Raw genomic sequence first — 12,190 nt, 5'->3', positions numbered from 1 at the left:
GGTCATGAAAAAGTGACCCAAGGAATGGATACAAGCTGCCGAAACGAGCTCTGGCCGAACTCTGCCGTAGAACTAGGATGAGAAGCTCACGGTGGGAACCTCAGAGTAGAGTGGATTAAGATGATGGAGGGAATCTCTGAATATCCCACTGGGAGGGGAAAAAAGCCCTGGACCAAACCCAGAAGTTTAATTTCTCGCCTGGGAAGACCTCGGGATGCCTCAGAGTAAACTACAGAGCGTCGCTGGAGAGAAGGATCTCCGGATTCGCCACCAGGACCAGTGAAGTCTGCGACCTGGCGACAGGAAACATGAAACAGAAAGAGCAGGACGGACACAGAGGAGACATTTTAGCTCTGTTACTGCGTTCCTTAAGTGAGAAAGAAAAATCATCCTGGGAAAGGTCCTGAAAATATAAATTTTATTTCAACACCAATTAACAGAAACTCACAGCTAGAAGTGTTTTTGCACGTTGTTGACTCTATCTGACCTGTTCCATGTGATTCTAGCAGCTCAAACACTCCTCTGAATGAAAAGCGTTGTTGTTTTGCCCCAGACGCTCCGTCTGATCTTTCATACTGATCAGCCGCACTAAATCGTCCCCCGGCTGATGGAGTAGCTTTATGCTATTAGGCTAATTTGAGAGCAAATTATATATCACAAGGACATGGTTAAGCAAGTCAAGGGCACATTTTATTAATTTAATGGAACAAATTGCTAATTAGTGCTCTCTGACAATTAATTCAAGGATACAAATTGCTAAATTATGTACACAAGTGATAAAAAAAAAAAAAAAACTCCTTGCCAGAACCAGGTCTTGTTTACTCATCTGTTGCTGCTTTCAACCTTTTTGCATTTTTTAAAATCTATATATTTTTAATATTGTAACACTTTATAGGCTCTCAGTACAACTTTAACCGGGAGAAGTTTCCTTCCAAAGAATCTTGATTTATGAAATCCACTTTAAAACTTGGGATTTGGACAGAATGGAGCTGTTTGATATTATTTCTGATGCTAAAATTAGCTTTTTTTTTCATTGCAACATAATTGTTTTTGTGGTTGTTAAATATCTTTTTACATTAGAGTGTAAAAATACAAGTTGACTCAACATTTTCTGTGCTTTCTCATTTTTACTCAGTATTTTGTATGTTTTAATTCTGTATTTCTTATGGCCATTTATGTAGATGTTTTGTAAATCCTAAGTTCTGCCAGTGTAGTTTTTCTTTTATTTATAATTTAAATTAGATTAGAACCAAAATCTGTAATATTGTTTTTATATTTGTAATTGTTTAGATTACTTTGATAACATTTAGACCCTCCCATTAATTGTAGTAATTAAGTGTGGTGGAGATCTTTGTAATGACTGGAGGATTTTATAAAAAAAAAATTTTTTTTCTTGGACCACCTTTTGAACTTGAAGTATCAGATTAAGTTGACTTTCGTTTTCAACTAAGTTGTAAGAGATTTTTAGTTACTGTTTTGTCCATATTTTTGCAAAAAAAAAAAGTATATAGTATATATCGGGAGTGTATGCAAGAACCAAACCTCCTGTCGCCACCTGCGGCCTTTACTGGAAAATTGTTGATTTTGGAACTCAGTATCTTTATTCCCGTCGCAGAAAGTTGATTGTCCTGTACTTGTCGTCTCACCAACAATCGTTTGGGCTCAACAAATTTTGATTACGCCGCTCAGCTAAGTTTCATACGAGACACAACATCTCATGTCACCATGTCGTCTCATCATCCTGAGTCGCTCTGTATTGTTCCAACCAGCCGTTGCCTCTCCAGTCTGAGGTCAGCCAGCTCTAATTCCTTTAGACGATCCTTTCTTTGTCTGTTTCGGCTCCTCCTAAGGGCTGTTAGAGGAACCCAGAGAGGGCTGATTGCCCTGACCCCTCCAGGACCCTCTCCGGTCATGAAAGAAGAAAATAGACCCACTGTCTCACCATCTTCACCTCTCATTTCACCGTCCTTCCCCCCCCTTAAACTGACTTCATGTCCTGCCCAGTTCCTTTTCGACTCTCACGGACATTGCTCCTACATATCTTCCTCCAACAAAGGTTAGCATTAAGGAGATTAGTGGGGTCGGGCTATTGAGGTCAATTCGACATGGTCAATGTGGCTTCGGCTGAACCACCCAACCCCAAGGGCGAGAGTAGGGGAGTCTGAACGGGACGGGAATGCGCTTCTGCCTGTCTGCGCTTATCTCAGTGTACGCTGGGTGTGATTTAACGGAGACACATTAACATCCACGCACTTTATTTCCCTTCTTCACCAGCTCCTTTCTGCGGAGGTCGGATAAAACGAGACGTGTGAAATGAGCTCTTGCTGATGTTCTCTCCGGGGTTGGAGGCATCGATCGCCGTTTTAGTTTGGGGAAGGAAGCAGGTGCTATTACCTCCTGCTATAATTCATTTTATTTTTGCACCGAGACTGAGAATTCCTGGGAGCTTTTTGGAGCAGGAGGCTTTACTATTTGTGTGCAGTGAAAAGCTCATGATTAGCGTTGGGAGGTTCGCGGCGGCCTGTGTGCGAGCGCGCCATTTTTCATGCACTTAGAGCTCCAGAGGGGCTCGATCAAAAATACCCCCAAAAAAAACACTTCTAAAAAAGACGCTTAGGAATGACGTCTAATCACTTCTAACAAATTGAAGGAAAGGGGAGATTCGTCCTGTGGGAGCTACGCTTTTGAGATCACCAATTACACGTCCTACTATGTGTTATCTGGGAGTGACAAATTCATCTAAAAGCATCACGCTACTCCTTTTATTCCCCCCCCCTCCCCGGCTTCCGGTCACGCAGACTCCTCTCCACGCGTCGCATAAAAGTCGCATATAGCCGCTCCCCAACGGACCAGAAGCAATTTAATCACTGTCGTAACAGAGTCTGATGAGACTGGGCTCAGGGAGTCGGCGCTGACTTGTAATTAGAGGCAACCTCCTTACTAGACGGGCGAGTACGGCGTGTATGGTCTCTGGAAGCTCCTGGTCTATTAAAGTCCGCTCTGCCAAATGAGGAAGACGAGGAGTAGGAGGAGGAGGAGGAGATGGTTTTACGACTGGGATGGACACAACTGCTGAGTGGCAAGCTGGATCAAAAAATAGCCTCTTTCCTCCCGAAAGTTAAATTCTGCTTCCCTTTTTTTCTTTTTAAATGTTGAAGTTTTTGTAGGAGCTGCAGAGTGGCACAGTTAGCAGCACTGTTGCCTAGCAACAAGAAGGTCCCGGGTTCGATTTCTGACCCGAGGTCTTTCCGCCCAACACCCCAAAAACATGCAGCTTCGGTTCGTAAGCCAGTCCAAGTTCAGGTCTCCAAAGTGACCTTGAAAGGTGTAGAACTTCCTGAAGTTATTGATGATTTACTTTAGTCAAAGATAATCTACATTTCTAATTTCCTATTGCAAAAAAAAGAAAAAGAAAAGAAAAGTAAATCTGAAATATTTGAATCATACTTTTGTTTAGATTTTCATTTAGGTGAACATTTTAGTCATCGTTATTTGGGCTTTTAACACTACAATGAACACATTCGCAATATACTAACTTATTAAAGGGTCAAAGGGCTTTTTGTGACTTTGATGGCCTTGAAACAACTTTAATTGGTTAATTGAAGTGTGGCGTAGTTCACTGCCAATCAGAACTCAAACGACTTCGTTTTATGGTGCGACAAACGGACAACAAAACGTGAATAACGGACGATCTTTATCCAACTAAATGTTTTATAAAAGTTGCTGAAACGTTTGCTATGAAAGATAAGCAAGTGAAGAACATATTTCAGAATTTTCTATTGCTAATCTCAGAAACACGACGTAAGTTTTCTCTGGACTTTAAAGCAAGTTCTGATTTGACGTATAAACGCATATAAACACACCCCGGTCACTTCACAGAGTCACAGTTTATTTCTCAGGACTCGACTCCTCTCCGTTTGTTTTCACGGTCTGAAGCCCTTCGCTTCACTTCCTGTCGCCGTGTTGCATCATCAAGCAGACCTCCGCTCGGCGCTTCCTTTGGAGCCGAAATGCACTCAACCCGGCTCCCCTGCCGCTCCACTTCAAGCTTGTCGCTCTGTTGCCATAGTTACGTTTTTATCTCTGGCAGAGACTCATGACGGCCTGGGAACAGTTGAGACTTACGGACCGCCATCTGGATTGTTACATATTCTTTTAAAGGCGTTTTACTTTATTTATCTGGGCTGAGCTTTCCCAAAAATACCTTTTGACTTCAAGGCGCTGTGCACTTTGTGTTGCGAGCTGCAGAGAGAGAAGAGACTGGGGTTTGTTCTTTGTGCGGCTCTGGGTTGTTTACAGCAAACTGTTTCCAGGGACGCATCAATGCAGCGCACCTCAACAGAAGCTGTTCTGCCTGGAGCCTCCTTTACCGGCGTGAGGCTCGAAATGAGTTTCTGCCGCAAGTTCTCAGCACACACATCCACAGGAGAGACGGCATGATTTACATTTCAAAATGCTCTGTCTTATTAGAATAATTAAGCCGGAGCACTTTAGGAACGTGATAATCAATTTCTATTCCGCGTTTAAAGCACTTAGCAATCTGGGTATTTTACTGTACGAGAGCCAGACGGAGAGAGTCTGTTACTCAGCTTTTTTTAAACCCTTAAACTATGTTAAGAGGATTCCTAATAGATGAAACCATTTTGTTTAAGTTTCATACTGTGCACCATGTACCAAGTTTTTTTCTTGAAATTGATACAGCATGACTTATTAATTTTTTTCCATAACATGAAAGAGGAAACAGGAGAGTAAATATGGAAGATCTTCATTGGTGCTCGACATATAAATATTGTCCCTTAATTTTTGCCCCAATCATATGCATTCTAAGAAAAGAACAGAAAATTGAGAATAAAGACATCATTTTACAAGAATGAAGTTTAAACAAGTTATTTTTCATGAATTAACTCAATATTACAAGAACAAAGTCGTAATATTACCAGAGTAAAGCTTATTTAGTTTAGACTTTCTTAAAATACTACAACTTTATTCTCATAATTTCAACTTTATTCTCAAAATTTCGACCTTATTCTTGTAATTTAATGACTCTTACAATTTTATTTTTTATATTTTCTTAGCGTGACCCTAATAACGTGTGGTACAATCAGATCTTAACTTTTAAAAATACCAAACAAGACAAAAGGCAACAATTTAGTAATAAGCACTGCGGTCAAAGTATTTAACACATACACAACATATAGAGTACATAAAATGTCTACAATCTACATTTTCACTTAGAATCTGTAATTCACCCTCCAATAAGTGCAAAAAAACAAATAGATATTATCTCTTCTCCCCTCTGTGGTCATAACTTTTATGCCTGATCAGTGAAAGTTAAATAAATCCCGTCATGTTCCCGTGTTTTGTTGGTGCAGTATTTGTACGTTTCTTCCATAAATCCTGAGCTCTGGGATCGATGCAGCTTGCCCATAAGTTCTCGGCACACACACAGTTCCTTTCATCGACTCTGTGTCTGACTGACTATCAGAGGCTCTGCGAGTCTTTTACAGTAGAACCTGCACGTCAGTGTTTGTTGAGACAACTTTGTCAGCAGCCGTTGTACCCGGTGTACCGCTTCCTCGCCGACAACAAACTACTGGTGATCCTCGACACAGCGGGACGGGAAATTGGATGGACCCTATTAAGGCCTCTTTGCAGAGGCTTTAAATAGCCGCTCCTCCCTCATGCACACTCCTCTGTTCGCAGAGGAAAGGAGCAAAGTCGCTCTCAGGAGTCGATGTTGGCACGCAGCACGCATCACTTGTGCCCGCATGCTGTGACCCAGCGTGGAGTGTGACCAGCTGTCCGTGGCTGGGCCCTGCCAGTTTTTCCAGAGTGGAGATTCGCGTGCATCCGAGTTCACTTGGATGCCCGACATCCAGGCGCTAACCGCGTCTCGCCGCTGAGGGGAATCGCGGGTTAAAGCCAGAATGAACCGTTTTCAGTCCATCATCTACTGCATCAGAAACAATTCCTTCTTGTTGATTTAGGATGTAGGAAGGAAACCCTTTCCTACTTGTTGGGTGAAAAATAACAGTGTATGACCAGCACTTTCCCATTCAGCTAACGCTATTATAGTAGCTAACGGTGAAGCCGGACACCAACCAGGGGTGAATGTCCTCATAATTCAAATAGTGATAAAACAGGGACGATAAGCCGTATGTGTACATATTTCTACTTCATTGCAAACATAATGCAACCTGTGGAGGAGTCTTCATTTGTCTCGCTCTCTCCTCAGTTCACTCTTGCTTTCTGTTTTGCATTTCCGTGGAGTTGATTGTTTGATATCCGATCCATCTGCCTCTGGACATTTCATACCGACCATTTGGTTCACATTTCACAGCACATTAAAGTCGCTTTATTTAATCTGCTCACTGTCTACTGTAAGGCAATCAGGTGCCGTCGTCACTCGGTAATGCTAAAGGCGCGTGCTAAGATTTAGGAAGGCATTAGAAGTTACAGTTTCAAAACTGCTGAAGTTTTCCTTCACTGTGACTCTGTGGTATGAAGTGATGTTAATGGGGGAGTGATGAAGAGAAGAGTTTCTCCAGCTGGATGAAGGGTCAGCTGGAGAAACTTCACTTTTTCTTGCTTAACTTCTTGTAAACCTTTCACAACCATCATGGTGTGGAAACTGAAGCACCACCATCCGTCGCTCTTTTCAAGACCTTTTTCACAAAAATGTTTTGCCATAAACTCACAAAGACACACGGAGGCAGCGGTTTTGCTGAAATGCCACGAAAATCTCTGACTGCCTGATGAAGAGGAAATTAATGTTCTTTGGTTTAAACTGATATGTCGTTTGGATCCAACTGGCCTGAAGTGGAATTAAAATCATAATAAATAGGAAAAGGGTGGAATTAAAAAAAAATCTCCAGAGGTAATTGTTTTAAAATATGCATTAGTGCTGAACATTGTGTGATTATATGAATGGAAAATACTGAGCTAACGTGAAAAATGAAATGGTAAAAAAAAGTGGTTAGTCGGCAAACAGACACTGATCTTGAGTGAAAAAAATAAATAAATAAAAACTTTATGAACAACATTTTATCATCTTACAATAATAAAAGTGACAATAAGAACTATTTTTATTTTTCAGGTAACTGCACTTGACAAACACACCCATTTGTAATCTTCTTTACAAACGGGTACAAAGAAATGTAACACATAAACAAGAGCTACTTATATCACTAAGCTACACAGAGTAACTTTATTAAATGTCAGAATAGCAATTGAACAAACTGTGGGGGTGAAAATGGCAAAATTAGCAACCTTGACCACACGGACAGCTTTAGGTGGTTTTAAAAATCCTTAATTTATCGTGACAACAATAAATCATGATAAGAAATTTACCACAATAAACCATAAACGATGCGACAAATGAAAGAGTCGCTCGCTTCTGGTTCAGAAATCTTTCACCAGTAGCTCGGAGTCGATGCCTCCCTTTCGCCGTGACGACATTCACCGCGTGCGTTCGCATAATTAGCTCGCCGCTACTGTAAGTGGGATAATTGATTGCGTTCCAGTATGGTTGATTTGCAACTCAACCCGGCTAATAATTGGTTATTGATTGAGGCATTAGTGAGGAAAACACAACACGGGGATGTAACCTAGTCAAAGTGCTCCGGAAAGTTGACGCTGTGGGTTTTTAATCTGCTTTAATGACATTACACCTCGCTAAGCTAACAGGGTGAGGAGCGCGGGGTGGAAGATGATGAACTGCTGGTCTCTGCTCAGCAATGCAGACTCATAAGTTACGACTGGAAGAGATTACATTTAGTTAGAAAGTAAAAGACTGCCTGAGAGTGTGTGTGTGTGTGTGCGTGCGTGCGCGCGCGCGCGTGTGTGTGTGTGTGTGTGTGTGTGTGTGTGTGCGCGTGTGTGTGTGTTTCGAGCTGTGGTCGTTTTCTTGTAGCTCTGCTGGCATAATATTTGAATACTGGAGTGAAAGAATTATGGAAAGTCATTTCATGTAGTGAGATGTATCACTTGCCGTAAAAACGTCGGGTGTAGACAGAAATCAAAGATGTTGAAACATTTTCTTTTTTTCTCTCTCAGCTCTCTTCAAAGGAGAATTTCACATTCAGCTTGTTTTTGCATCTTTAAGTCTCACTGACTAGTCCCACTTGATTTCATGCTCCTAACCAGACATTAAATTAACTTTCGGAGTTTAATTGCAAGCGTGGTTAATTGTCCCGAGGTCAGGGGTCAGGCACTTCTTTGGTCGGACTCGTTTGCTTCCTGAGCACTTTTTCGATTCTTTGTCCTTCATAGACTCTGTACCTTGAGTTCTCTCGCTTTCATTTTCATTTTTCGGTATTTAGTCTATTCAGCCCTTTTATCTCGTCTTGCCAGCTACCCTCTGTTATCTGGCTTCCATTTTCATTCATTCTTCAGTGATTTGTCCCCCCACCCCAAAAAAAAGTGTATTCCTTTACATCTCTCTCTCTCTCTTTTTTTTTATTCGCTGTCTGTTCTTTCCCCGCGCCGCATTCAGAGTGGAGACCCCCGAGGAACCGAAAGTTAGAGGGCGGAAATCATTTTTGAAGCGACAAAGAGAGCCGGGCTTCTTTTGAAGCCAGGTGTGAGAATGTTGCATCGCGCGGTGCTGACATCGTCTCCTCTCTCCTCCAGCTTTTTCCCAGAGGCCCACCTTGGCAGTTAGAAGAGAGGTCATCACCATGACAGCGTCCTCACAGGACTCCAACCCCTCGTTTCTGGCTGGCCTCTTCCTCCTCCTCCTCCTCCTCTTCCCAGCTGTTTGCACGCAGAACTCGGCGGTCCCGACGAGCCCGACCACGCCTCTGTTCGACCCGCTCACCCAGCCTGAGTGCACAAAGAAAGAACATCCAAAGGTTTCCATCCAAGGTCTGACGTCATCCAAACTGATTCTTTTTTTTTTGCATATACTTTTACGTAAAGTTAAAATAACTTGTTGCACGCTAAAACTTCAGTACTTAAGTTATTTGGGACAACAGTCTCTGCATTAGTTAGAATCTAGGATAAAGACGTCAAAACAGCTTTAAAACTCACAGTCTTCACTAATCTCACCATAAAAGCTGACCTTTAAACAAATGGACACAAATGAATCTGTGTCCATTTGTTTAGTTGAGGGGGGAAATGCCACATAAAAACATATTTTTAAACAATCACAGAAAAATTCAAGAAACGTAGGAATCCATAAACTTTTGTTTTTGGTTTGAGTTTAAATTTGGGATGACAGAGAGTCCAAATTTGGCAGGACGATGACCCACGTTTATGTCGCTCACTGTTATGACTTCAGCAGAAAGTGGCGCCTTGGTGGCCATTAAGTCTCAATATAAATTGTTATCTACGTGTAAACTTATATGTTAGTGTGTCATACCTTAAAAATAATTTGTTTTTTGTCCTACCATCATTAGACAGTAGAAGAAGAGCTTGATAAAATGTTCTGAGGCTTTACATTTGTGCTTCGTCAATGTTTAACAAACATGTATTAAAAGTCCTTCGTTCCCACTGTGTCGTCACAGAGCAGTGAGGACACAAATGTGGCAGAGTTAAAGAAGGAAGTGCTTGTAAATAAATCTGCTAAAAGAATTCAAAAGGCATAAAGTAAGCCAGGTGTGTCCAAAATATTCCCCCAGGATCAACTTTGTTTCAAGAAAATACTACATGTTTAATTTACAAAAATGAATGATTTACAGTCCAATTATTTTTGATTTTTATTTGATTTAAAAAAAAAAGTTTAGTTTTAACTCTGCATATTTTGACAAACAGCAAAAATGATTGGAAACCACTTCTGTGAGCAGTGAGTCTGAGGTGACAATTTTCAATCAAACTGACCTACTTTAGTGTCCAAAACATAAGACATAAGATTTATTATTGTCATTATGTTGGTAGAATTTAACAAAATAGCAGTGATGTAATTTATTATTATTATTATTATTATTATTATTATTATGCATAAAAAAACAGAAAAATAAAAAATAAATACTAAAAGCATAAAAAATTAACCCAATACACCTGTTGTATTGAATGTAACAGTGAGCATATAAAGTGTGGTTGAAGTGCAAAACAGTTTCTAAACACACGCACACAGACACACACACACACACACACACACACACACACACACACACACACACACACACACACACACGGTTTTAATGGATTTCTTGCGTCCATTTGTCAAATTTCTTCAGTGAAAATCTGCCTTGTTGCTTTTTTTTAAATCCTGCAAACAGAAAATGCATGAAAATGGCTTTTTGGCGTCTTCAACAACTGCATAGGGGGGAAGAAAGTGATCTTTGGTTTTAGCAATAAATGGTCAAGGAATAGTAGCTTTCTTTGCTGGAACATTTTATTCTTGTTCATTTTGCTTTAAAGTGGCCTTAAAGTGTCTGGTTAACAGTTACTATATACCACAAATAACTGCAGCAGCTTGTAGATAATTATTATTAGCATGGGTTCCTTGTGGTAAACTGTCTGAGGAGAACTAAAGAAATCAGGGTTGACCATCCAGTGAGAAATGTTTTTATCAGAAGAATCAGATGGAGTTTGTGTTATTGTTTAGGAAAATTCAGAACAACTTCAAGGTTTCCCACAGAAAACTTGGTAAGTCTGGTGGTTGTGGCGCTCAGGCAGTCATTCGTCAATCATGGTGTTTTTGAGTTAAACATTATTTAAAGTTGACAAGAAATATGAAAATATCACTTGATGATTGTGTTATTAGAAAACTGGAAGATTATTACCAACTAAGAAGTCTTAAAAAATGCAAACATTAAAAAAAAATTAAATAATGAGCAATGCATATTTAGCCTGGTGGGGGGACAAGTAAAGCCTGGCGGTCTGCCAGGCTTATAATACACTGAAGGACATTTATTAATTAAATAACTGAATGGATTTGCCAAGTTTCTATGCATTTTAATTGAGGAGACAGTTTTCTGTCTCTATATGTACATGAATGAAGGTATCATCATGTCAGCTGCAATAAAAGCCCACTGCCATTCGCAACAGGCTGCATCTATAAAAATAAACGCGAAAGCACAAAACGACCAGGTAGAAATGATCGTGGAGTCAAAAACCCACCCACTATCTGGGCTGTTCATCTGCACAGCAGCACAAGAAACCTGTTTTTGTTTTTTCCTCACAGTGTGAAATGGAACGGTTTGAAGCACAGAATACCAGATATGGCAGAATGAAATGTCAAAATGCTCAAAATTGCTGTGTTTATTTTTGAATAGGGCTGTTTGCGTTTCATCTGCCAGGAGCTGCAACAAAGATTGAAAGACAAAAAAAAAAAAAAAGATCAGTGGTGAGAATCGCAGATAAAGACACACACACACACACACACACGCACACACAAAGAAGGGAGCTGCTTTGGAGGACACTCTGCCTTTCCAAGCAATTTTGCAAACATGTTCTTTGGATTTATTTTTAAAATTTCTTCATTGAGTCTTAAAGCTGCTCTTTCTTCGCCTTAGCCAGTTCATCCATGTTGCAAATCTCATTTTTGGCTCAAGCGAGTCAAGGGAAGACAGTTTGATATGCGTAGCACTGTTCACACTCTCGGCAATTCAATGTGCTTTACAAGAAAACATGAGGGAACAGAGGATAAGAAAAATCAAATTAGACAGACAATACATGAAAAATACCAGTAAAACGTCTTGATTCAAGGAATCCGTGATGGAATAGTGACCAGTTCAGATTGTACTCTGCCTCTGGAATGCTGGGATTTTAATTAAATTTTTTTTATTCGTGAAACTGGCTCATTGATATTACAGACATGCTCTCTTAGTGATTGTGCTGACGCAGAAACATAAAGCATTACGTCATCAGCATATGTATGCTAAGCGATTGTGTGGTAATCTGTGGAAAGAGAAGCTTTTACTGATTTAATCAAAAATGACTCGAGAAAGCAGCCTTGAGGAACCCCACATGAGACATGACAACTGCCAAACGACACATTGTCCTAATCTGTGGAATAAAATTTGAACATATTTAGCAAAGTACGACACAAACCCACTCCCTTTTTCATTCTGCGTATATTTAATAAAACCAAACCAGATGTATCACAGTGCAGTCTTAGTGCTGCATGGTGACTGAAACCTTGACAGGAACACATTGAAACGATTGTTTTTGATTGGAACTCAATTCATCAATCAATCGATCAAGTTTATTTGCCTAGCACAGTTCGGCAACGAGGCGGTTCAGA

The 12,190-nt window shown here is 40.4% G+C and overlaps 1 protein-coding gene across 1 annotated transcript in view; it reads left to right on the top strand.

Annotated features, from left to right (window-relative positions):
* The window catches only part of sema5ba (sema domain, seven thrombospondin repeats (type 1 and type 1-like), transmembrane domain (TM) and short cytoplasmic domain, (semaphorin) 5Ba), a 216,325-nt gene that overhangs the window by 73,415 nt on the left and 130,720 nt on the right, over positions 1-12,190 (top strand). Inside the window, exon 3 of the mRNA XM_088010933.1 lies at positions 8,632-8,865. Coding sequence (XP_087867059.1) covers positions 8,679-8,865 — 187 coding nt within the window. The 5' untranslated portion in view covers positions 8,632-8,678. The remainder of the gene's footprint in view (positions 1-8,631; positions 8,866-12,190) is intronic.

This window comes from Poecilia mexicana, unplaced genomic scaffold, assembly GCF_051168715.1.
Source record: "Poecilia mexicana isolate PSO_F unplaced genomic scaffold, ASM5116871v1 scaffold_2, whole genome shotgun sequence".
Classification (NCBI taxonomy): Eukaryota; Metazoa; Chordata; class Actinopteri; order Cyprinodontiformes; family Poeciliidae; genus Poecilia; species Poecilia mexicana.
Note: the sequence above shows the minus strand (reverse complement) of the source record. Positions and strands in the feature narration are given on the sequence as shown.